Source organism: Urocampus carinirostris, chromosome 16 (genome assembly GCF_059441175.1).
Source record: "Urocampus carinirostris isolate Australia breed hairy pipefish chromosome 16, RoL_Ucar_1.0, whole genome shotgun sequence".
NCBI lineage: Eukaryota > Metazoa > Chordata > Actinopteri > Syngnathiformes > Syngnathidae > Urocampus > Urocampus carinirostris.
Window position 1 is genome coordinate 22027220 of NC_142364.1, and position 25031 is coordinate 22052250.

The 25031-nt window shown below is 39.8% G+C and overlaps 1 protein-coding gene and 2 pseudogenes across 1 annotated transcript; 1 reads left to right on the forward strand and 2 right to left on the reverse strand.

Annotated features, from left to right (window-relative positions):
* Positions 1 to 8557: 8557 nt before the first annotated feature.
* Positions 8558 to 15030, reverse strand: tmem250 (transmembrane protein 250). The gene is made up of 2 exons (XM_088356144.1): positions 14858 to 15030; positions 8558 to 9097 (listed from the first exon to the last, which is right to left on the reverse strand). The coding sequence occupies exon 2, from the start codon at positions 8993 to 8995 to the stop codon at positions 8585 to 8587; it is 411 nt and encodes a 136-aa protein (XP_088212270.1). The 5' UTR covers positions 8996 to 9097; positions 14858 to 15030; the 3' UTR covers positions 8558 to 8584.
* LOC148350723 (U2 spliceosomal RNA) lies at positions 10024 to 10141 on the reverse strand (annotated as a pseudogene).
* A 9059-nt stretch (positions 15031 to 24089) lies between the features above and the next one.
* LOC148350724 (U2 spliceosomal RNA) lies at positions 24090 to 24230 on the forward strand (annotated as a pseudogene).
* Positions 24231 to 25031: the final 801 nt, after the last annotated feature.

Below are 25031 nucleotides of genomic sequence, written 5' to 3' on the forward strand. Positions count from 1 at the left end.
GGCCTACTGCTCTGCTTTCGCTTTGTTCACGTGTGATAGGAATGATGCATGTTGGGAAATCCCCAGGCGGCAGACGCATGCGCACAGTAGCATCAAACCGCTCGCTGCGTTTGCAATGGAAAAAAACGATACCGAGATAGAGGCTACCGCGGCGAACTCGTTTGACTTGATTGATTTGCCGTTTCGTGATAGACAAATTTGCGTTTTTACGTACAGATTTTCTTGTACGTCGTACACGTCTTAAAATGCATAATGAACGTACTTTGTACGGCAAAAACGTACAGGTTGACAGGTATGTTAACTGGTTGAGGGGAAAATACTATAATTTGAATATATTTATTCTTCAAAGCCTTTATTTATTCAGACCAGGGTGTTTGGAATCCTTGAAAATGCTTGAATTTTAATGTTTTGTCTTCAAGGTTGAGGTACGATCATGGGCCCGACCTGAACCTCCTGAACTCCAATTTCTATTCTATTTGTGTATTTCAATACGAATTATGACCAAAAGAGAATGAAACTTGTTCTACTTTTATCACATGTGATAATAACAAGTGTTTTTTGTGTTCCTAATTCAAAAACCTCCTGAAAGTAGATTTGAAGGATGTAATACTTATTTTAATGGCCTTATAATATGGTTTGACTTCCATGAAGCTTGTAGACATTAAAGGAAATGATAAACAACTTTTACACGGCATTCTTTTTTACCGGGGTAAAGGAAAAAGTGAAACTGTTGTGACTCAGCATTAAATAAGGCTGAGAGGTCAACTTCTTTTTTTTCAGCAAAAAAAGAACTGAAATTAATGTCTTATGACTTCATGAGCACGGATGCTTTGGGGTTCATACACAGTGTACAGCAATTACAGAAAAGCTCACCTATGAACCCCCCTCACAACCCCTCCCAATTCGTTTTGAAATACTTAGTTTAAGAAATTTCTATTCATTTTATAGAACACTTGCCTCACCTATAGGGAGATGACATAATTGTCCGCCATCTTCCCGCCACGGGCAACCAAAAAAAACAAAAACAGATGAAAGGATGGGCAAAAAATGAAGAGAAATAGTGGTTAGTGGTCACTTTGCAACTTGATTTTCATTCTTACTTGTGATTTCTAGCACTCATTTTTGGTTGCATAGGAGAAGAGCACAACATCTAGTGGTCAAATAATACACACTGACACTTTATATTTTTTCCCTCAAAGTAGGGGGCTCAGACTACCATCCCAATGGCTGCAAAAGTTTGAGACCCCTGACCGAACATACCGAAAAGGCACACTCAGAAACGACAGTGCCCCCGCAACCTTGTGCTTGGCAAGAACGTCCGTCAGAAGTCTCTTCCACACGCCTTCATGGCAAATTTTTGCCTCAGTGGCATAACACTGACATGTGAAGAAGAGCATTTGGACAGAACGTTTCCCCCGCAAGTGCATTTCCATTTGGAGTTTCTCTTATGATACAGATGCACACAGGACTCATTCACCAGACCCACTGGAATTTCCCCCCATCAGTAGAACATTTATTACAAAATCAAGCAAGTGCAGTGAATGTGTAACTTGACTGTGTAAATGTGCTTGCCAACAGAAACGTTGTTTACCGTTCAGTCGAAGCCAGTGTTGGGACTAACGCGTTACATAGGCGTTCCTGGAACTCAATTACTTTTCTCTGTAATGAGCACTGTGACGCAGTTTTAACAAGATTTAACTGCTCTACTGTTGTTACTACTTGTCTAATAAATGTGGTACTGCGGTATTCAGCTACTTTATAAAAGGAGATCATTAACAGCAGGGCCGATTTGAGGTTCAGAGCTTCAGAGTTTCTGGCTGGTTAAATTAAAGTGATTTAGGATCATTCAACACTCTTCAGGAGTGTCACTACCCATTTGTGAACATCACATTACACTTTGTGGTTAGCATAAATACCATCACTTTGCCATGCCCAGTTTTTACTTATTCATTTCTAATAGAGTACACACACACACACACACATATACAGAAGTAATAGCATGGAATTTATTAGAAAATGATGCATTCTATTCAACACTTTAGAATTCCACCCTACACTTTACAGATGAAGCTGTTTCGTCTGACCGTAAGGGTAGTATACCTGTCGATAACATTTTGGAGTTGCACTTGCTCAAACACACCTTTTTCAATTGCCATCACAGCCAGCTGCTAAATTTCATTCTGGATGGGATGTCTTTAACTTGAGCTACTGTTCATATTTTGCTTCTCCGTGAGTGTGTGTGTTATGGACTCTCACTTGAACATGGTGCTTTTTTACAGAAAAAAATGAAAATGTCCACACAACACTCATAGTTTACACACACACACACACACACACACACACACACACACACACACACACACACACACACACACGCACGCACGCACGCACGCACGCACGCACACACACACACGCAACAATTAAACCAGGCATTTGATCAAGTGCAGCTAAAATGAGGACAAATATATATTTATGATAACAAAGTCGTGGTGTTGGGTAATAAAATGGATGCTCAACATTCCAATGTATAGAATCCTCACAACATAATATGCCAGAGCCTCCATAGACTCCCCTGCTATGCCGCAAGTAACACCAGCTGTGTGAAAGAGAAGCGAAAAGGGGGGCGAGAGCGGTGGTAGGAATTAAATGGACGGAACTCTTTCAAGGGAGTTGAGTATTTCCGACGTTGCATTGTTAGCATATTTGTTTTGTACAACTTTTTTCATTTCATTTAATTTCATGTTTTTTTTTATCATATCCTGTCCATAGCCTATCCTGGTACAGTGAAGAAAATAAGTATTTGAACACCCTTCTATTTTGCTATTTCTCCCACTTAGAAATGATGGAGGTGTCAGGAAGCGGACCGGGAAGCAGGAAGTCGGAACTCATATGCGTAGACGATCTGTTACTTTTGTCACAATCACCCGGATCTGGAACACCTGTGCTCAGGATTTGGCGCCAACAGCCAGGACAGCTGATTGGCGCACCGTGTCCATTTAAATCCTCAGCTTCCAGAAACAAGCTGTCTCATTGTACTATGCTACCTGTTGCCATCTGCTCAGAAAGCCCGTACCTTCGACTCTTTGCCTGCCTCCTGTTTTCTTCTGCTTGATCTCCGTTGCCCACCCGTTTCCGAATTTGCCTACGACCTGCCCTGCCCGTCTAACTCCTGATCACTCTTCCGAACTCGACGACGTCCTTCTTCTCCAGCCCCGACCAACAACACTACGATTACGCCTGTCCACGACCATTCCCGTCAAGCCTTCACTCGCCTGTCAAGCCTCGTCAATCCGTCAAACAACGGATCGAAGAATTACGCCTTGTCATTCCTTCCCTCCAAAAAAACCCCAAGAAACGAGTGCAAGTGATCTCAGTTTTCCTTCCGTCCCGCCTGACGACTTTAATTAGGAAATAAAAGTTGTCCAACACACAAACGGACCAACGACAAAACAAAACAGGTTCAAAGGTAATCAAAATTACAAACTAGGCATTACTCAGAACAAACAGGCATGAACAGGTTTTCCTCAAGGTTAAGCAATGGTCTGGCAAAGGGGAGTCCCAAAAGGAGCGTTTAAGTACTCCACAAACAATCAGTTCAATGCGTCTCAGCCGGTGTTAAGGGGTGGGGCTAGCTGGATGCCATGACAACCGTGCAGGACATGACAGGAGGGGTCTGAAATTTTCATCGTTGGTGCATGTCCACTGTGAGAGAGATAAACTAAAAAGAAAAATCCAGAACCTACAATGCACGATTCTTTTAACGATTTATTTGTGTGATATAGCAAGCAAATAAGTATTTGAACACCTGAGAAGATGAATCTTAATATTTTATATATTATGCTAAACCTTGAAATGCTTCTTACGGAGCCACTCCTTGGTTTTCCTGGCTGTGTGCTTCGGGTCGTTGTTGTGTTGGAAGACTCAGCTACGACTGAGGGAAGGAGGTTGTTCTGCAACATCTCACACTACACAGCCCCAGTCATCCTCTCTTTAGTGCTGTTCACCCGTTCTGTCCCATGTGGAGAAAAACACCCAAAGCATGATGCTACCCCCCACCCATGAATCACAGTAGGGATGGTGTTCTTTGGATTGTACACTTCATTCTTCTTCCTCCAAACACGCTTAGTGGAATGATACTTTCTCCCATTACTCCTCTGTACAATTTTGTCTTAGGACAGCTTTTTAATTTGTAATTTTGTAATTACAGCGTTATTGTTACAGTGTTAATGTTACTGTGTACCTGACTTGTTAACCTGACTGCCCATTTTGCGCATCTGGTTAGCTACTCTTCTTGCACTATCGGCACTATGGTAAAATACTATACGTAGCCAAAATACAATACAACATTATTTATATCTGTACATTCAAGGAAACTGTGGGGGTCAGATGCATCGACATTTCGTTCTGTATACACGTGTACTAGAATGACAATAAAGTAGATCTGAATCTGAATCTTTTTGGTCTTCGCCATGTTACAAGTCGTCCCATTCACTACAAAAAGTATACGGTCTCTTCCTTTTCCCGCCATGTTTAAGTATGTAGAAATCAATTTGGACTCCTTCGCTACCCTCAAAATCGAGGCTGCAATTGTAATGGTCACTTACCTCTGCCCTGTGCTATATTTACATTTTTCTTTAGGTTTTTAAGTATATATATTTCTAAATACTTTTTGTTTTTAATTTACATCACTGTAAATGCAAATAAAAAGAAATCGCAACATTTCTTTAAACGTGCATTTTCAAATGATGCACCCCACCTTTAAGATTCTTAATTTTTTTCCAGCATTAACTTCTCAATGCAATATGTTATAAGACCAAGAGTAATGTGAATGCCCCTAAAACCATTTTTTGATTAATTCGTTTTTTTTTAAATAGAAATGTTGCAATAATAGTCTGACTTGACTAGAACGGGCACGTGATAATGTCGCCGCGGGCTTCCATGCAAGTGTATACGATAATCAGGGTTGGGTAGGGTTACTTTAACTGGATTACTTTCAATTACTTTTGGATTACTCCAATACCAAATATGCTAATAAAAGACAAAATAAACTAAATATGAATAAAATTATGACTCACAACATGTGGTAAGCTTTCTCTCCTGGCTTTGATCTCTTTGATCTCCGGCAAAACTAACATAAAATGCGACAGAAACAAAATGAAAATAAATCCAAACAGCTTGCCAACATCATTTTTGCCCTTCCATGTATTCTGTTACTCCCCAAGCCTGCACAAAATTTAGTCATCTTATTCATATTTGGTTTCTTTCGTCTTTTATTAGCATATTTGGTATTGGAGTAATCCAAAAGTAATTGAAAGTAATCCAGTTAAAGTAACCCTACCCGACCCTGACAGTAATTTGTAACTAAAAAGTCACTTTCAGAGTAGCATGCGACTTTTTGGTATCAGTAATCTGAGGGGTAGCTGAAGTACTTGTGAAATGTATCTTGTTACTTTTTTCAGTAACGCGCCCAACACAGGCCAAAACTGACGTGATCCACTGTTCGATAATGTGAGAATGTATTTAGTAAGAATCATGACACAAGTGCTGATGTGAGGGTCAAGTGTTGAATTTCATACACGTCTGGGCTATAGTGAACACTGCAGTACAGTCCTGGTACCTCTCTCCATGTTGGTGGTGTAACTCTATTACAGTACAGTACATGTATATCATTTGTTTATAGAGGATTAAAGACTTTACAGGAGGAAATTGTCTGAATCTCTCTAGATATAGCATTTATCTTCTCAATGTATGTATATAACATTTCACCTGTCCTCAAATGACAGTACACAGATTATGCGCCCCCTTTCAGAACACCGACACTGCCTTCTGCTGGCGATACCCATAGCTTGCAGCTCAGGTTTCGGCAAGGAACTTCAGGAGGGAAAAGATATTGATTTTTGTGTTTTAAATCGTAATCGTACGGACTGATAAGTTATATATGTTTTTTATTTTTTTGGGCCAATATCCTTGAATGGGTTCTATTTGTTTGCTTCAACGTCAATTCTTATGGTAGATTCAGGGTATCAAACTCGCGGCCCAAGGGTAATTTGCAGGCCCCGCCTTAATATGAAATTAATGTTAGTGACAGTTTCATATGGACATTACCCCCCAACCCCCAACCCAAAAAACAGTGACGAAGGATGGAAGATTTACATTCTAATGTTTTAAGATCTATATACATCTACCCTAGAATATGATTGGCTAGCTACTTCATTGCAGTGACTATAAATGACAACAAATTAGCTGATTCAATCAATCATTTTTTTTGCAATTGACTTATAAAATGTTTTACTCGAATTGAAACATGAAATAAAAGCTGTTGAACTGAAGCTTAAAGGACAGTTGATGCACCTTGCACGTAACCTTCGGTGAGTTTCTACCCTTGAGTTTGTTATATTTTTTCCAATCGCATATTTAGTTTCTTTATTATCTGCTATAGTAATTTTTTAATTTCAGATTATTTTTCTTATCCGGTCTTAATATTGTTTTTATCTTGTTATTTTGTGTAAAAATATGTCTTTGAGAACAGTGGAAAGCCTTTTTTTGGAGCTTTTCGTGTAAATGGGCCGTTATGGCCTGACCTCATCTCCAATGCCACCCCAGTAAATTGAGTTCGAGACCCCTGTGGTAGATCATCTAGAACCTGCATCATCGGTCTAGATTTTGGGGCAGGAAGCGCTCAACTGGACACTGTTAGCACCAACATTAAATATAGGTAATGACTGTGTATTGTCTGTTGATGCCTTTGCATTGCACCCTGGTCATCCAGAAAGATACATTTCCTCATATGCGGCTCCTTCTCAAGGTTTTGTTGATGTTCCTCATGCCGAGATTTTTCCTTGGTTTCAGATCAGGGGATGTTGTAAGACGTTTGCAATTAAGGGCTACAAACATTATTATGACTTGACTACCAATTTTTAAGGGCTCAAAGGTATGACTCTGACGCACTGCAACTTAGGTCAAATGCCCTTATGGCGTCACAAAATGACACACGCGTTAATCACATGCTTTTACTTTCATTCGGTCAAAGATGGCCTTTGGCTTTCTTAGCACGTGAGGCAGCATCATGCATGTGAAGCAGTTGTCAAAACAGACCAAGATTAAAATATGTTCAACTGAATATGCTGATGCTTCACAAAAACCACGGTGCCCCCTGAGGACAGCTATGGTGCCTGAGGATCTTTTCTGAAAATAGCTCACCAGTGCTGGGTCACTGTGATTTTCTAATGGTTATTGAGTCGGTTCAACCCTACTTCCATTAGTTAACCTCCTAATAACATAGTGACAACATAGTAATATCATGATAAGTTGTTATTTTAGAAATGCATACGAAACTGGGTGCTCTTTGAGCGAATTCTTAAACAAAAACTAGGTTTTAGCTTGAAAAAGGTTGCAGACCCCTGCTCTACAATGTACATTGCCGGCAATGTTTTTTTCCCCATTCACAAATTTAAACATACATCCATCCATTATCTGCACCGCTTATCCTGAGTAGGGTCGCGGGGGGAGCCCATCCCAGCCATTCTCGGGCAGTGGGCAGGGGACACCCTGAACTGGTTGCCAGACGTTCTCAGGGCACACAGGGACAGAGAATTCGCATTCACATCTAGGGACAAGGCAGCACGGCGGCGCAGTGGTTAGCGCGTGTGCGGCACAGTTCTGAGGTCGTGGGAACCTCCTGCGTGGGTTCAAATCCAGCTCCCGGCCTTACTGTGCGGAGTTTGTATGTTCTCCCCGTGCTTGCGTGGGTTTCCTCCGGGCACCCCGGTTTCCTCCCACATTCCAAAGACATGCATTTCAGGTGAATTGGCCGGTCCAAATTGTCCCTAGGTGTTACTGAGCGAGTGAGTTGTCTGTCCCCGTGTGCCCTGCGATTGGCTGGCAACCAGTTCAGGGTGTCCCCTGCCCACTGCCCGATGATTGCTGGGATGGGCTCCAGCACCCCGCGACCCTACTGAGGATAAGTGGTGCAGCTAATCAGATGAGATCTAGGGACAATTTTTACCAGCCAATTAACCTGACATGGATGTTTTTGGGATGTAAGAGGAAATCAGAGTGCCCGAAGGAAACCCTTGCAAGCATGGGGAGAACATGCAAACTCCACACAGGAGGTTCGATCTCATGACCTCAGAACTGTGCCACACACGCGCTAACCACCGTGCCGCCGTGCTGTTCCAAATGTAAAAAAGCAGCCCATAAATAGGGCCACCTTTAGATGTTTTGCTGCAATTACCAAGTTTCTTTTTCTCCTTCACTCACTGGTGTTCTTGGTGCAGTGACATCATCCGTGTACGCCTTGACATTTGAAGCAATCATCAAATGCTATAGACAAACTTTTTATAACAGTATTTAATGCACATAAAATCATTTTTTTTAACATTCAGTGTGTTAATGTGGGGACAACTTAAGGTTTGTGGGCTAGATTATGAGCGGTCCACCAAACAATTCAAAAAGCCACACAAGAATCGTTATAAAAATCTCTGAAATATTTAACATTGAAACGACACCAGATAAAACAGCTAATTTTATAGTGCCAAAAATCCCAGCTGCTGGATAGAAACATTTCCAATTGCCTTTATTTGTCCTACATGTCCACAAAAACCATGAAGCACCATCCAAGCCCGCCCATCACGAACATGGTGATCTGCATGACGTAGATGATCACGTCGTTGACGACAGTGAAGTCAAGGCGCTGGTGGCCAAGCAGGAAGAGGATGACGGACAACTTGTACTGCAGGCGGAGGAGGACGCGCATGCCCACGTACAGTGCCAGGAAGAACGCGGACAGCACCACCCACAGGAGGGAGGTGAGCAGGCTGCAGCCAAAGTAGAGGAGAAAACGCAGGAAGCCGTAGATGCAGCGTGAGCGCACGTAAAGTTCAAAGTTGTTGTATTTGCTGCGCACCAGGTTGGTAGAGCGTCCCGCCGAGTGCATGCAGGTGGTGTGGGGGCCGTGGAAGCTGCGCACCCGCCGGGGGATGGGGATAACCGGCATGGAGGGGGGCTACAGCAGCCCGCGCTTGGACCACAACGATTTTTCTGTCGCCGATCGCGTCATGGGTTGGCTGAATGTCTTGTTGGGAGCGTCATCTATTGACTGAAACACAAGTTCCCAATTTGAAGTCACTGCGAAAATTGATGTATTTGAACAACAATTAAGGGCACATGCGTCAAACTCATGGCCTGGGGGCCAAAAATGGCCTGCCACTATGGCTGCATAATCAACCAAAATCGATATTGTGATGTAGTCGCAAAACTAAGTTTCTTTCAAAGATTTATAGTTCCACGTTTGTTTGTTTTTTTGTATCCCTTCACAACTAGGCTCATCGGGGCACCATTTCCTGTGTTGTGTCCTGGGAAAGTACAGCTTAGTGGCGCCCATCCCTGTCAGGGCCAACAAATGTTTCCATGCGGTCTTGAACCGGGGACCTTTTGCGTGTTAGGCAAAAGTACTAACCACGGTTTACAAAAAACAAAACTAGAACATAAAATGCACTTTTCTTTTAACATTGAAAATTGCCTGGAAATTGCAATACTAGGTTTTTCCTACCAAAATTCTGCAGCCCTACCTGCCACATTATGTGGCCCGCGAGAGCGTAAACTGTCTGAGCACCTAAGAATGAAAGGGTCAAAAGAGTGCTTTAACAAAAATACAGAGAATTAGTTAAATTTCCCCATTACTGAAAAAATAACAAAGTTACTTAACAATGTTATTTACAACGGCGTTATTCCCAACACTGGCGATAACTGAAGCGCGGATTAGCAAGGGGTCTCTGTACTGCACTTCCCACAATATCTGTCGAATATAATAGCCGAAAATTGACATTTAAGTGCCACTAAATGCCAGTATTCCCATTGCAATGAGTGAATTTTGTAAGGTTTATTGTTCTATATTCTTTATCAATTATCCATTATCAGTTATCGGTCAAATCATAATACGCTACAAAGCCAAGAGGCCGAGACATTTGCTCCCAGCCAAGAGGCTGAGTCAAGGTCCTAGCCACAGGGCCAAGCAGCGATCAGTGCGAATGCACCGTTCCCGGAGGTACTGCAATACCGGGCCGATGCGTGGAGCGGACAGAGCAAGCTCTTATTCCATCTCCCAATTGCAAAAATGATCTTAGCCAAAAGGCCGAGTTATAGAGAGGAAGATGAGGACGGTAAACCGTGAATTTATCAATTGCTGTATTCTTCTTTAACAAGTACGTTTGATACGTTGCGTGCGTGTTCATAGTAGCGTGTTGGTACCTTTCAAAGGCACGGTTTGGGATGAAAATTATACTATTATTATTATTAAAGCTTTGAAAACTCTCTCGGTGTACCGTCTTTCTTTGTAAATATGTGTAACCATGTATAATATGTATTTGCGACTGTATATTTTTGTAATGTATTTATTTGTATTTATTTGAGAAACTTATGCTGATTTTCACAAGCAAATAAGAAAGAAGGGGTGGACCTAACGCGGGGTGATGGGAACTGGGGGCGGGTAAAGGTGAGTGTTTGTGAACGCAGGAGACAATAGTGGATATATATTTTTCCCACCCTTACTTTTGGAAATATACACTTTTTTTCCTTGGATTACTCTAGCTTGCTCTGTTCACTCCACGTATAGGCCCGGTACTGCAGTGCCACCGGAAACAATGCAATAGCACTGATATTTTTTTGGCCCTTTGGCTAGGACCTTGGCTCAGTTCCTTGACTGAGAGCAAGTGTCTCAACCTTTTAGCTTTGGAATGTATCATGAGTTGACTAATTTTGGATGGTGGATGATTGATAATGAATATATATCAATAAACTTATACAAAATCCCCAATAGTAGAAACCCAAACCAATAGTTTGTTCAAAGAACATCCATTAATTAATGTGGGAGCATGCGGCCAACATACCGGTGCGGCTTGTGTATGTACTAAGTCGGTTTTCCTCCCGAAATGCGGAGGGTGCAGCTTGTGTATGTACTAAGTCGGTTTTCCTCCCAAAATGCGGAGGGTGCGGCTTATGATCAGGTGCGCCTTATAGTCCGGAATTTACGGTACATAATATTGGTGGGGACCAAACAAAGATTGCTCGATAATGATTGGGGACGTGTCCCCATAAACCTTGCCAAAACTGCGCCCTTTCCTTGGATTAATCTGATGAATGTATTCTGTGTATTTTAAAACCAATAATCACTGAACATTTACATTGTAGAAAAACCAATTCAGTATCAGTTTTAGCCAAGAAAATGGGCAAAGATATTGAACAGTGAAATAAATAAATTAGCAGAGTGAAGCTAAACCATCCACCTCCAAAATTATCACTTTTAATAAACCCCTAATAATTGCATGCTTGGCAGTTGGAGACTTAAAAATGTCAATATTTTTGTAAAAATTAATACTCACATGATATGAAATTCATCAAAGCCACTGGAGGTTGTGTTCCAACATCAGCAAAATGGTAATTCAACAAAATGATAAAAAGTGTTTGACATTAGAATCAATATTAAATGTCAACAAGTAGAAATTTGTAGAATTTGCAATCCCCAAATAATTTAAATTATTAATCCATGATACAAATAGTTGACGACTAATTTGATAATCGTTTAGTTGTCTGTTAATCTGCTGATCAAAAACATTTAGAGAAGTAGCACATGATTTTAGAGATAGAGGTAAATCACTTGGCCACAAATGCAAACATTGGTTTTCAATCTAGAAATGTGCCTGTTTTTTTACAACCCTGACAAGAACTACGTTAGGCATTACTGGGTGAAGATCCACTGCCAGTTTCAAAAACAGTATTATCAAAATAAAGATCTGATGAACCGTTTAATTCAGAATCATAACACCACATCGACAATTTGACCACTTTACAGAGCAACCATATAATGAATAAAGTTAACTCTGAGTCTACCTGTTACAAAAGCTTTACAGCAGGGCTGCACGATTATGAAATATAATTGATATTGCAATGAGACGTGGGATTGTGTAATCGCAAGACAATGCGTTTTTTTCAGGATTTATAGACAGCAACCCTCAGAAGCGGGCGTTGTTTACTTAAATTTAACCCAATTAACAATCCGGTAAGATTTTCCTGAAATCCCAATTCAAGAAGTAACCGAATTAAATCGGATGGTATTGTTGTTTATTGTTTGGAGAGTCTGGACAGTTTTAGTCTCTTTTATAAGGTGACACTCTGAAGTTTTGTCCTCAACATTGAGTAATCTAAGTTGGAACACAGAAATAGAAGGTTTTTATTCTCGCCCTGATTTTTTTCTTCTGCAATCACATGCCTGAAGATAAGTGTAGCTTAGGCATCATAGCTGGAAAACAGCTGGGACAATAGAATGCAGCCTATTCTTGTCACAAGTCAAAGATGATCACAATTGAAAAACCAATCATGAGTGTATAACAAATTTTTCCAAGGGTATATCTAGACATTCCCCAAAGTGTCTGTTTGGAGACTCCAAAAGGACCAGTGACTAGAGACATCATACAGACATGTATTTGCTTCGGAACAGTCTGGTTGCCCTGTCACTAGTATTAACCCTTGCATGCAAAAGTGGGATAAAAAGAACCCCATGAGTTGATATTCTTCAAAATATTTAAAAGATAAAGTTGTAATACTGTCGTATTCCAGGTATTCATCATCAAAACATGTTTATGACATGGTGGCGTTAGTATTTTTTATTTCATTCTCCACTAATTTTCGACACAACACATGGAAGTGTGTATGTACTGGTAAGTCATGCATTCAATGAAATGAAACGATCTGCATTTATATAGCGCTTTTCAAGTCAAGACTTCCCAAAGCGCTTTACAGTGTGCTTCACAAAACGTGCAGCCATGTAAGGCGCTAACCTGCTCATTGGGGGTATTAGGGGTTCAGTGTCGTACCCAAGGACACTTTAACATGGAGGAGCCGGGATTCAAACTGCGATCTCTTGATCCCAAAACAAGCGCTCTACCTCCTGAGCCGTACACACAAAGCCACGGAACATAAACTTGACCTCGCTTTTAAATTCGAAAATGGCATCGAATTTTCAATATTGGCCTGAAACAATTACTATTGGAGACTTAAAGAGACTTGGAGACGCTAGAACAATCTCTTTGAATCAATGCAATCAGGATTCAGGGCTAACCACTCTACTGAGACAGCTCTGATTAAGGTAACCAATGATCTCCTACGGGCAATGGACTCTGGCGCATCATCACTTTTGCTGCTGCTGGACCTTAGTGCTGCATTTGACACAGTGGACCATAATATCTTGCTAGAACTGTTGGAAAAATGGATTGATCTCTCAGGAAACGTCCTCTTATGGTTCAGATCCTACCTCTCAGATAGGACACACTGCGTTAAATATGGCGAATTGACATCTGAGCCCTTTAGTGTTACCTGTAGTGTTCCGCAGGGTTCAGTGCTTGGCCCCCTTCTCTTCAGCATTTACATGCTTCCACTAGGTGATATTATTCGCAAGTATAATATCAGTTTCCATTGCTACGCAGATGACACTCAACTCTATCTCCCGATGGAGGAATCTGCCACACTAAACTGTGGAAATTTGGAGGCCTGCCTCACTGAGATAAAAGAGTGGATGTCACTCAATTTCCTGCGTCTTAATTCTGAAAAGACTGAAATGTAAGTTATTGGTCCATCTAAGTCCCGTGACTTATTCTCTAAAACCGCTGTGAACATCGACAATTGCCACATCACACAGAGCGACTCACTTAAAAATTTAGGTGTCATATTTGACCCCGATCTGTCCTTTCAAACACATGTGAAGAAAATGACTAGAACCGCTTTCTTCCATCTCCGTAACATTGCTAAAATTCGTCCTATACTTTCTCAGTCGGATGCAGAAATCATAATTCAAGCGTTTGTTACCTCCCGTCTCGATTACTGTAATGCACTACTTTCCGGTCTTCCAATGACCAGACTCAAGAGTCTTCAGCTGGTACAAAATGCTGCAGCGAGGCTTTTAACTAGGACAAAAAAGTATGATCACATCACCCCAATTTTGGCTAACCTTCATTGGCTCCCTGTTAGCCTAAGATGTGATTTTAAGGTTCTCCTATTATTATACAAAATCATACATGGACTTTCCCCCTCATATCTTTCAGATCTGATTTCCCCTTATGTCCCGGCCCGAAGCCTTCGTTCCGAGAGCGCCGGTCTCCTGGTGATCCCAAGAGCCAAGAAGTGTTCCGCTGGTTCGAGAGCGTTCTCCATCCGGGCACCGGTGTTGTGGAATGCTCTTCCCCCTGAGATCCGATCTGCTGTCTCAGTGGACATGTTTAAGTCAAAGCTTAAAACGCACTTAAACTCTATAGCATACGAATAACCTAAACTTCTTATATGTAATAACTTGTGAAGCCCTTTGAGACTATTTGTGATTAAGGGCTATACAAATAAAAAAATGACTATTATTATTTCAAAAATCCTGCAGCCCTACATATCCTTGGGCAAGACACTGAATCCCTAATGTCCCAAATAAGCAGGTAGGCGCCTTGCATGGCTGACTCCCTATTGGTGTGTGAGTGTGTGAATGGGTAAGTGTGAAGCATATTGTAAAGCGCTTTGGTAGGTCTTCATTGACTTAAATTGCTATATAAACGCAGACCATTTACTTTGCCTGACTTCTTACCTTAGAAAACAAAATGCTTGTTGCATGATATGTTCTATTTTTGCTTCACGTATTTACTACGATTTTACTGCTGGGATCATCTTGATGAAACTACGCCTCTTTCCCATGTATGTTCAAAAGACAGCACTGTGCTTAGCACAATGCTAGCATTGGTCCTCAAACGGAACATAAACTGTTATGAACTTGGAGCCTACTATCGTGTTTAGCGATTTTTATCCTATCTTATTGGATATTACTTACGTGAGGCGAAGCCTGGAAGAAAATGGGTCCGTGTCACCTGAATGTCATTTTTAATGCGCAGCTTTTTGTTTTCATTTGTATTTTTTTTTTGTATGAATTATGCTGAGGTTCCTGCTGGAGAAAACGAAACGGCCGAAAATTAGTGCTATGTCGCAAAATGACGTAAAAGCAAGCAGTTGACGGCATGGCACATTTAAAGAGCCTTTCCACGCTTTAACGGCTCCGAGGGTACAAATATTATTTTTTTCTATAGATTTCAAAATTGCTTACAAACGAAAAAATATCGAGTTAGCAACCCCCCTTATCATTATCAATGATAATAATTTAATTCAATGAGTGTTCTCGGTCAAGATATAATCATATTGCCTAAGCAGGCTGATACAATCTGTACAGTATATAATTTAATGAAATTACATTTGAAATAAATACACGAACTGAACAGAACCTTGCTTTTATATGGAGGGATAATAAAGGTGAAATCAGCAGCAGTATTTTTTATTTTAATTTTATTTTAAAACGTGAAAAAAACAAAAAAAAAAGCAAATAACAGAATATGTCAAATATACTCCAACAAGCCAGATGGCTACAAGTGCAAAACACTCCCATGAATGATAATCTTATTAAATATATAAAGAGTATAATTTTTCCATTGAGGATTTACGGGTTTGTGCGAAATTAGAAAAACAAACATTACCGTGATATTTAATCAGATGCACATAAAGCTGTCCAGCTTGCACTGAATATATGAAGTCGTTTGCTTTGGGATCCTGATTGGATTTAGTAATGAAATTCATTGCTAGGTCAATTTGAATAGCAGCCAAATTCACGGAAAAAACAGAGAAGGGATGGGGAAGTTTGCATTTTGTACCCAAAAGAGGGCGGCGTTAGACCACAAGTGTGTGCGGGATGCACTTTTAATAGCAGCACGAGTCAATTCAGTCAATTTATCCCCCAAACCAAGGAGTGCACAACTATTTGGAGTCAGGGCCTCCAAAATAGGGTTTTTGGGTTCAAAAATATGGCCAAGGGGCCGGTCCTGGAGACCTATACAATTCTCAAAAAAAATCTTAGGCTTACATATGTCAAAAAAAAAAACGCTAGATAAAAAAGAAAAAAAATAAATCAAACAAAAATGTGAATAACACAGCATTGGAAATACTCCAATGCCTTAAAATTCTGTCCATTTGATTCCTAGCCCCACTCTCGCCTTGTTTCACTTGCGGCATAGCGGCGGAGTCTGGGCAGGCTCCGATGTCAATGTTCTGCATTTATATTGCACTTTTCAAGTCACTGCCGACCTCCTAAATTGCTTTACAATGTGCTTTACACTTACCCATTCACACACACACTCACACTAACACATCAATAGCAGCGACAGCCATGCAAGGTGCCCACCTCCTTATTGAGGTACTTTATTACGGTGAGAGTATGTTATACAGTGGTTATGTTAAACAACTATATTATCACTCAATGTCATGACTTTGTTATCATCAACACATATTCTTCCTCATTTTAGCTGTACCGAATCGAAGCCAACAATGATCAGCCTAGCTTAAAGCCACAGTGTGCAGTATTTGCCCAATAAATGACACTATCTTGTCAGCTGCCACAGTGCCGCAGTATGGCGAAGACGTAAATGTGGATTCCACTTTGAAAAAAATAAATACCAATTTCTCGATATAAAAAGTAACACTGGTTTAATAGTTTATGTGTTTTTTCCCAGTATTTAAATCAATGTTGTTGTTTTTTTTAACTGAATGGCAGTTTTGTACCACTAGGAGGCACTAAATATTACACACTGTCCCTTCAAATAATGCTTGTAGAAGCGTTGAATGATCTTAAATTGTTTTGAGTGAAATTAAAACATCTGGAGGGACAAAAGCATGACCAACTTGGGTGCCGAGGTGCTTAACTTGTTTGGGTGTTTGGGTATTTGGGTTAATAGATAAATAGACAGACAGACAGACAGACAGACAGACAGACAGACAGACAGACAGACAGACAGACAGACAGACAGACAGACAGACAGACAGACAGATAGATAGATAGATAGATAGATAGAGAGAGATAGATGGATAGATAGATAGATTGATAGATAGATCGAACGTACGATGGATGGATGGATGGATATATAGATAGATAGATAGATAGATAGATAGATAGATAGATAGATAGATAGATGGATAGATGGATAGATGGATAGATGGATAGATGGATAGATGGATAGATGGATAGATAGAGAGATAGATAGATAGATAGATAGATAGATAGATAGATAGATAGATAGATAGATAGATAGATAGATAGATAGATAGATAGATAGATAGATAGATAGAAATGAAAACAACCAGCCAGACACTCTTGATGCTCAGCACCCCCGAAGCTCAGAACCTAAAATCGCCCTTGATGTACAGTATTTATTTATTCCCGTGTTTACTTTAGAAAATTAGGAAGGATACATACTGGTTAAGATTATATTTGGATTAAATTGAGGAAAATAGAAGAAACAAGATTTCCCCCAAAAAAATCGAACTCAGATAAAAATCTTTTCTAATGTAAGGATAGTTTGAAAGGAATTATTCAATAATAGAATACAATAAATAATAATAATATATACGTTGGATTGAGACAAACTTGGGGAGGAGAATCTTCTCTCCACCTTCTCTCTATTTCTCTCTCTCCATCCCTCTCCCATGTGCACAGCCACATGTTAAATCAATTAATTCATTAATTGAGTGAAGTTAAGAGCTAGCAGTTGGTGTGGGACAAATTAAATCAATGATTCCGACTAATAAGATGTGGTAGCCTTTAATGACCGAAAGTTTTAATCAAAAAGTCTGTTTAGTGTTGCAAAGCAAAAGGGATGAGCTACCGTGGTTTGATGTTACTTCACTTGATTTACGTGATTTTCATTTTGTCGACGCGTTATTTATCATCGGGTTTTTAAAAGCATTTAAAGCCGATTTTGTCTCAGGGTAACACTGTCAACCGTCAAATACCAAATAATTATGCTACTTAGTGATAAGGGGAGCTGTACGGATTTTGGAACTTTAGTACTCTCCGCCGCCCTCTCCCGCCTTGTGTCATAATTGCAGCCTCAATCAGCTCATTCATGATGCACGTGCTAGTATGTGCATTGGTGCTAAGTATGGGCTGAAAAACTCTATTTTTCGTCTTACTTCGGGTTTGGGTCAGCGTTTGGTCTCAGGTCATTATTTACTTTCACCATTCTCATGCTACACTGACAAACAGACATTCAAAAAGAACCTGTGGTGCCAGGCATGACATCACTTCCCCTAGCCCCCATTCCTTAAACTAACTTTGTTCCGCCCTGAACAGCAAAAAGTAAGATAAAAGCAGATAGGTGCGGTGGATAACAAAGCATAAGTGTCAGATCCAGAACAGATGGCAGACCCAAACGCGTAACGTTTCACACAAAAGTTTATTGGATAATCGAGGAAGTCAGGTGCGGGGAAACAAATGCCAGTCATCAGGTGCTCGCTGGGCAGGAGGAGCAAGGAGCTCATGGGATCGGAGCGTGGTTGGAATGCGGAAACGAGTAGAGTTGCCGAGACGAGAGATCGGAGCGTGGTCGGTGGGCAAAAACGGGTCACTAGCCGGAGCGGGAGATCAGAGCGTAGTCAGTGGGCAAAAACGGGTCACTTGCCGGAGCAGGAGATCAGAGCGTTGTCGAAGGAAGGGAAAAGTCAGGAAGACGAGCAGGATGAGGATGTGACAGACAGGTGCCAGAGTCAAAGTGCTTGCTTTGCGTATGCGGAGGTTCGCTGATGGACTAACAAGGAGTGATTGGGTACTGAGTTTAAATAGGAGGGGAATCAATTCAGGCACCGAGCAGCAGCTGGAGCCAAACGAGCGGGCACAGGTGAGGGCAATGAGTAATCATGACAATAAGGGCTCTTTGAACTCAGTTGGGCATTGTTCACACATATTTAACATAGAAATATTTAAATTTAAACTTTCTAAGGACACCTGATACAATGCACATTTAAAATACAAATTGAGAGGTATGGTTTTACTGAAGCACACAGCCAAGAAAACCAAGGAGTGGCTCTGTAAGAAGCGTATCAAAGTTCTAGCGTGGCCCAGCCAGTCTCCAGACCTGAATCCAATCGAAAATCTTTGGAGGGAGCTAAAGCTCCATGTTACTCAGCGACAGCGCAGAAACTTGACTGATCTAGAGAAGATCTGTGCAGAGGAGTGGGCCAAGATCCCCCCTGCAGTGTGTGCAAACCTGGGGAAAGACTACAGGAAATTTTTGACCACTGCCATAGCAAACCAAGGCTACTGTACCAAATATTAACATTCATTTTTTAGGGTGTTCAAACACTTATTTTCAGCTGTATCACACTAATAAATTTTTAAAAATCATCCATTGTGATTTGTGGAGTTTTCTTTTTAGTTTATCTCTCTCACAGTGGACATGCACACATGATGAAAATTTCAGACCTCTCCATAATTTCTAAGAGGGGAAAAATAGCAAAATAGCAGGGCGCTCAAATACAGTACTTATTTTCTTCACAGTTCATGGACATCGATAACAGTTTTTGGTATTTAGCAGCTTTTAGTTTTTTTATTCTATTTTTAAACCTTTACATTTTAAAAAGATATGCTTGAGCTGCCACAGTAAATAATAAGCCAAATTCTACTAATTCCGATTTCAGAAACATCGCAACAGAATAAGTCCACAAGTCGTGGACGCTAATGTGACTAGCAGCCATTAGCCTAGTTAGCCGGAGCGGTCAGCAGGTGTCAAATGAAGGGCTCTACTAGTATCTAAGAAAAACATGTCTATATTGATAGTCTTTACTTGTTATTCAAATAAATATTATGCTAATATTGTTTTTATCTTAACAAATACAATTTTTCGCACCTTTAGCAGCTGCTAAATATTACCACTGTCCCTTCCATGGGAGGTGAGTTCTATTTATTAATATAGAACTCACCTTGCTAAGGTATTTTTTGCTGTCGAAGTTTTGGGATATAACATTTATATTATTCAGTTTTAGGGTGAATTCTTAATTCTGTGTTGGGCTCCCAGGAGCTTTACTAGTTCGCATATTTGTACTGCTCGGATCAGTCATTAGATGGCTCAATAATGTTGTCATATTATCTATTGATAGACCAATATCCTTTTTACAAGGCTGATACCACTTATTTGATTTGGGAGAGACTGATGACTGACCTTCAAAGCAAAAAACTCCAGCGATTAACTTTTGAGTAATATAAACCCACAACGTGGAAAATAAAGCATAAGGGCTCTTAGAACATAGTTGAAATATGTTAACACATGCTTAATCGAGAAAAAAAAATACTTTCAACTTTTTAAGGACACCTCAGACGACACACCCCACCTTAATTTTTTTTTTTTTTCGAGGTATGGTTTTATTCTGAAAATATACATTTCGCACAGTACAGGACATCTACATCTGTTTTCTGGTTTTAGCAGCTTTCTTCCTATATATTCTATTTTTTTTATACATTCACATGTACTTTCGAGAGAGATTCAGTGCCTTGCAAATGTATTAGCCCCCAAAAACCTTTTGACATATTGTGATATTTTAGGCTTAAAATGTATGGATAAAAACTCAAAAAGTGTTTTCTAATAATCAACAACATGTGAAAGATAATCCCGAACATGCAAAAAAATAGGCTCCCTTTGAGTGAATACCTTGTACAACCTTTTTTGCTGCAATCACAGCCACGAGTTTTTTTGTTTATCTCCTATAAGTTTTGCACATCTTGAAAAAGAAATATTCGACCATTCTTTCTTACAAAACAGCCCAAATTCCTTAAGGTTTTATGGTGATCGTTTCTGCACTGCATTTTTATGATCCTTCCACAAATGCTCTGTAGGATTGAGATCTGAACTTTGGATATGTAATTCTAACACCTTTAATTTTTTAGTTTAAAAACCATTCCATTGTAGATTTCTCTTTATGTTTAGGGTGTTTGTACTGTGGGTAGGTAAACTTGCACCCCATTCTCATGTCTCTTGCAGACCCTACTTGTTTTTTTTCTCAGAATTGTCCTGTATTTGGCTCCATCCATCTTTCCACCAACTCTAATGATCTTCCCAGTTATGATGCTGCCACGACCATGTTTGACAATTGGGAGGTTTAAGGGTGGTGTGCAGTATTAGTCTTACGCTAAATGAAACACTGCCTTCAGCCCTAAGAGTTCAAATTTGGTCTCACCTGACCAAAGCACTTGTTCCACGTTTTGTTTGTGTCTCCTATGTGGCTTCTTGCAAACACCAAACAGGCCTTTTCATGGTATTCTTTCAGAAGGGGCTTTCTACTTGCCACACGTCCATAAAAGGCAGATTTATGCAGAGTACCACTAATAGTTGTCTTATGCACAGGATGTCCCACTTCAGCTGTTGCCTGCAGGGGATCCAATGTGATCACAGGCTTTTTTGTTTTTTTTCCCTGATTAGTTTTCCCCTTATTTGGGCCGGATATTTCGAGGGATGGCCAGGTCTTGGTAGGTTCGCAGTTCGCAGGTTCTCCGTTTTTATCTTATATGAAAAAATGTTGCAAAATTGATCATTTAGATCGACATTGGATCATTCAGAAGTTATCAGAAAACTTCTGGAGTCAGTTGGCAGAGACAATATTTTTGCAACACATACTTTTCAGTTTTTTGTTGTAAATATAGAATGTTGAAATCATTTGTTTCCATTCCTCGATTGTGTCTCACATGTTGTTGATTCTTAGAAAATATTTTCAATTTTGTCTCTTTAAGTTTGAAGCCTGAAATGTGGAAATATGACAAACAGTTCTTGGGGGGCTGATGATTTTTCTAGGCACTGTTATCTTAAAGCGCCATAGGAAACAATTTTCCAATAGAAGTCGTTAAACCAGAGGTTAGGAACCTCGCGACAGAATAAGTCCGCATGTTGTGGACGCTAATGCGGCTAGCCACCATTAGCCAAATTGGCCCGAGCGGTCATCGGGGTTCAAATGCAGGGTCAATCACCTTGTCGATTGCTTGACCCGCCGCTCCGGCCGGACACCCGAACGGCTCGCCTTGTCCCTCCAACCTGAGTTATTGCATATGTTTCGACGCTTGCGTACATCAAAAGGCACAAGCTAAAAAAAATTGAAATCTATCCGATCACTTATGCTGATTTACGCGGCTAACCCCTCGACCGACTTCTGATGGAATGTTTTAGCGCGGTGTGATTTATGCCGCAAATTGCCTCACAGTAATAAAACAATAAGAGCCCACGAGATGTTTGTGTTGCATGGCTTTTTAAATCCAAACGTGCCTTCGCTTCGTGTCAATTATTAATAAATAAACTGAGGACATTAACTAATTCAGTGCCATGGACGTAAGCTCACGATGTTTATCTCGCATTATAAAAAAATGTCAGAACATGTAAAATGTCGCTTTCTTTGCAACTACTTTACGTTTTTACCACATTTCATAGTTAAATTATTCTCCTGTTACAAAAAATAATAATTTTAAACCCATCGCAGGAAGTGTCACCTATTTTTTTCATATTTTTACTTAAATTTATACCAACATTACACTTACATTTGCAAAAAAAGTAATAAATATTCTGACCCTACCGACAGAAAATCTTTCTTGTATTGTTTTTGTACATATTCAATATTTTGGCTTCAATTTATATCTCTTTATGCTGATGTTAATTTAATACATTAAAGGTTCACTCAATTGTCAGAAAATTTCATTATCTAGTTTTTTCCCCTAGCTTTAGGACATTTTTACTTAAATTTAAAACAAAATTTTACTCAGATTGCAAAGAAAAATTACATTCTTTCCCCATTGTCAGAAAATGTTGCTTATCTTGTTTTTGTAAATAAACAATATTTTTACCAAAATAATATCTCGTTACATTCACATTACATTAATTAAACAATAGTTTTGCTCAAGGCAGCATGGAGCGGAGTGGTTAGCGCATGTGTGGCACAGTTCTGAGGTCATGAGATCGAACCTCCTGTGTGGAGTTTGGATGTTCTCCCCGTGATTGCGTGGGTTTCGTCCGGGCACTCCGGTTTCCTCGCACATTCCAAAAATATGCATGTCAGGTTAATTGGCCAGTCCAAATTGTCCCTACATGTAAATGAGCAAGCAAGTGAGTTGTCTGTCTCTGTGTGCCCTGACACTGGCTGGCAACAAGTTCAGGGTGTCCCCTGCCCACTGCCTGAAGACAGCTGGGCTGGGCTCCACCACCCCCGCAACCTTACTGAGGATAAGTGGTGCAGATAATGGATGGATGGATGGATAGTTTTGCCCAATATTGGCTTATTCATTAATTTTTTTTGTCCGTTTTAACTAACCCTTAGACAAAATTACAAATTACAAACACATTTTTTTGAATAATTTAACAATATGTTTACTGAAATTCATACCAGAAGTGTACTGTCATTGCAAAACATAGGATAATCTTACCCCATGGTCACAAAATGTTGCATGATTAAGACCTTTCTTTTAATTTACACTTTTATGATGTTTTACTAAATTTCTATTACTAAATTAAATCCTTTAAAAAAAAAAAAAAAATCTTACTCCATTGTCTTTTTTATTGTTTTATTTTTTATTATATTTAATTTATGACTCTATACTTAAAGACAATGTTTGTCTCCTCCTGCACATTTTGTATGATTATTTATTTGCTTATTTCTTATCTTGGTAGAAAATATTTCTTAAAGGTACAGTTTGTATCATTTAACCATTAGATGTTGCCGTATTAAAAAGAGACATTTGGATCTTTCACTCAATTGATGTTTTTTGTTTGTGGAGAATTTTTTTCAAGATGAGCAAACTTACATGTTGCCTTTTTTAAGTGATTTTTTTCTCAATTCAAAACATTTTTACTTATTATTATTATTTTTTTTTTACAAAATTATACTTTAAATTAAGCGATTAAAAAAAAAAAATCAGCATTTAATAACATTTTTGAGTATAGGAGGGGAAAACATAAATGATGGGTAATCCGTCCGTGAGTTAAGGAGTGCTGCTGGTCATTTAAACCTGGATTATTTTGAGACGCTTACTTGTTAACATCAACCTGTTCATCAGTTTCTTCCTTCTCACATCCTAACAAAGATGTTATATAATGAAATTGTGAATATGTTTGATTTTCGAGAAGGTTTGTTCAAACCTCACTTTGTGTTTACTGTTAAAAACGTAATATTGGAATATAATATTGTGAATGTGCTTAATTGCTGTTGAGATTGTCATGATTGTTTTCTGTTTTAGTGTCAATAAATTTGTTCAAACCAAAAAAATCCGTGGTTCAATCTGGAGATGGAAAAAGAGCTTGCTCTGTCCACTCCACGCATCGGCCCGGTATTGCAGTACCTCCGGGAACGGTGCATTCGCAATGATCGCAGCAAGGCTTTAGTGCTAGGACCTTAGCTTGGCCTTTTGGCTGAGAGTAAGAGTCTCGGCTCCTTGGCTTTGTAGCGTATTATGAACTGACCGATAACGGATAATGGATAATGAATACTGAAGATAGAACAATAACCCTAAAAAACCCCAAACCCCATCCATCCATCCATCCATCCATCCATCCATCCATCCATCCATCCATCCATCCATCCATCCATCCATCCATCTATCAAACTCCCCTTGATGATGCACCAAAGAAAATACCTGCACATGCCATTGTTGCGGCAAGTATGATGTCACGGGTGACGGGGCAAACGAGGGGTCATGGAGGTGAGTCAACCCTGTGACATCATTGCTGAGAACGCACTGATAAAAGGATTAAAGGTGTTTTATGTGTTAGGAAGAAACAGTTTAAGGTTGGGGGAGCTTCAGACGACACCGTTAAGTTGTGGAAATTTGGAGGCCTGCGTTACTGAGATACAATGATGGATGTCATTTGATTAATTGCGCCTTAACCCAGAACAAAACAAGATGTCGAGTTTTGGTCCAGCTTATTCTTGTGACTTGTTCTCTTACACTGGTCCAAACCTTGACCAAAGTAATATCACTCATAGTGACTAGGTAAAAAACCTTGGTGCCATATTTGATCCTTATCTGTCGTTAAAGTTACATTAAAAAAATATTCCCAGAATAACTTTCTTTCACCTTTTCAATATTGTGAAGATTTGTCCGATGATGTTGAAATCAGATGCTGAGATTATAATTCATGCCTTTATTACTTCTGGGCTTGATT

Excerpts from the sequence above, each read along its gene's own strand:
- tmem250 (XM_088356144.1), bottom strand. The coding sequence starts at position 8,995 with ATGCCGGTTATCCCCATCCCCCGGCGGGTGCGCAGCTTCCACGGCCCC.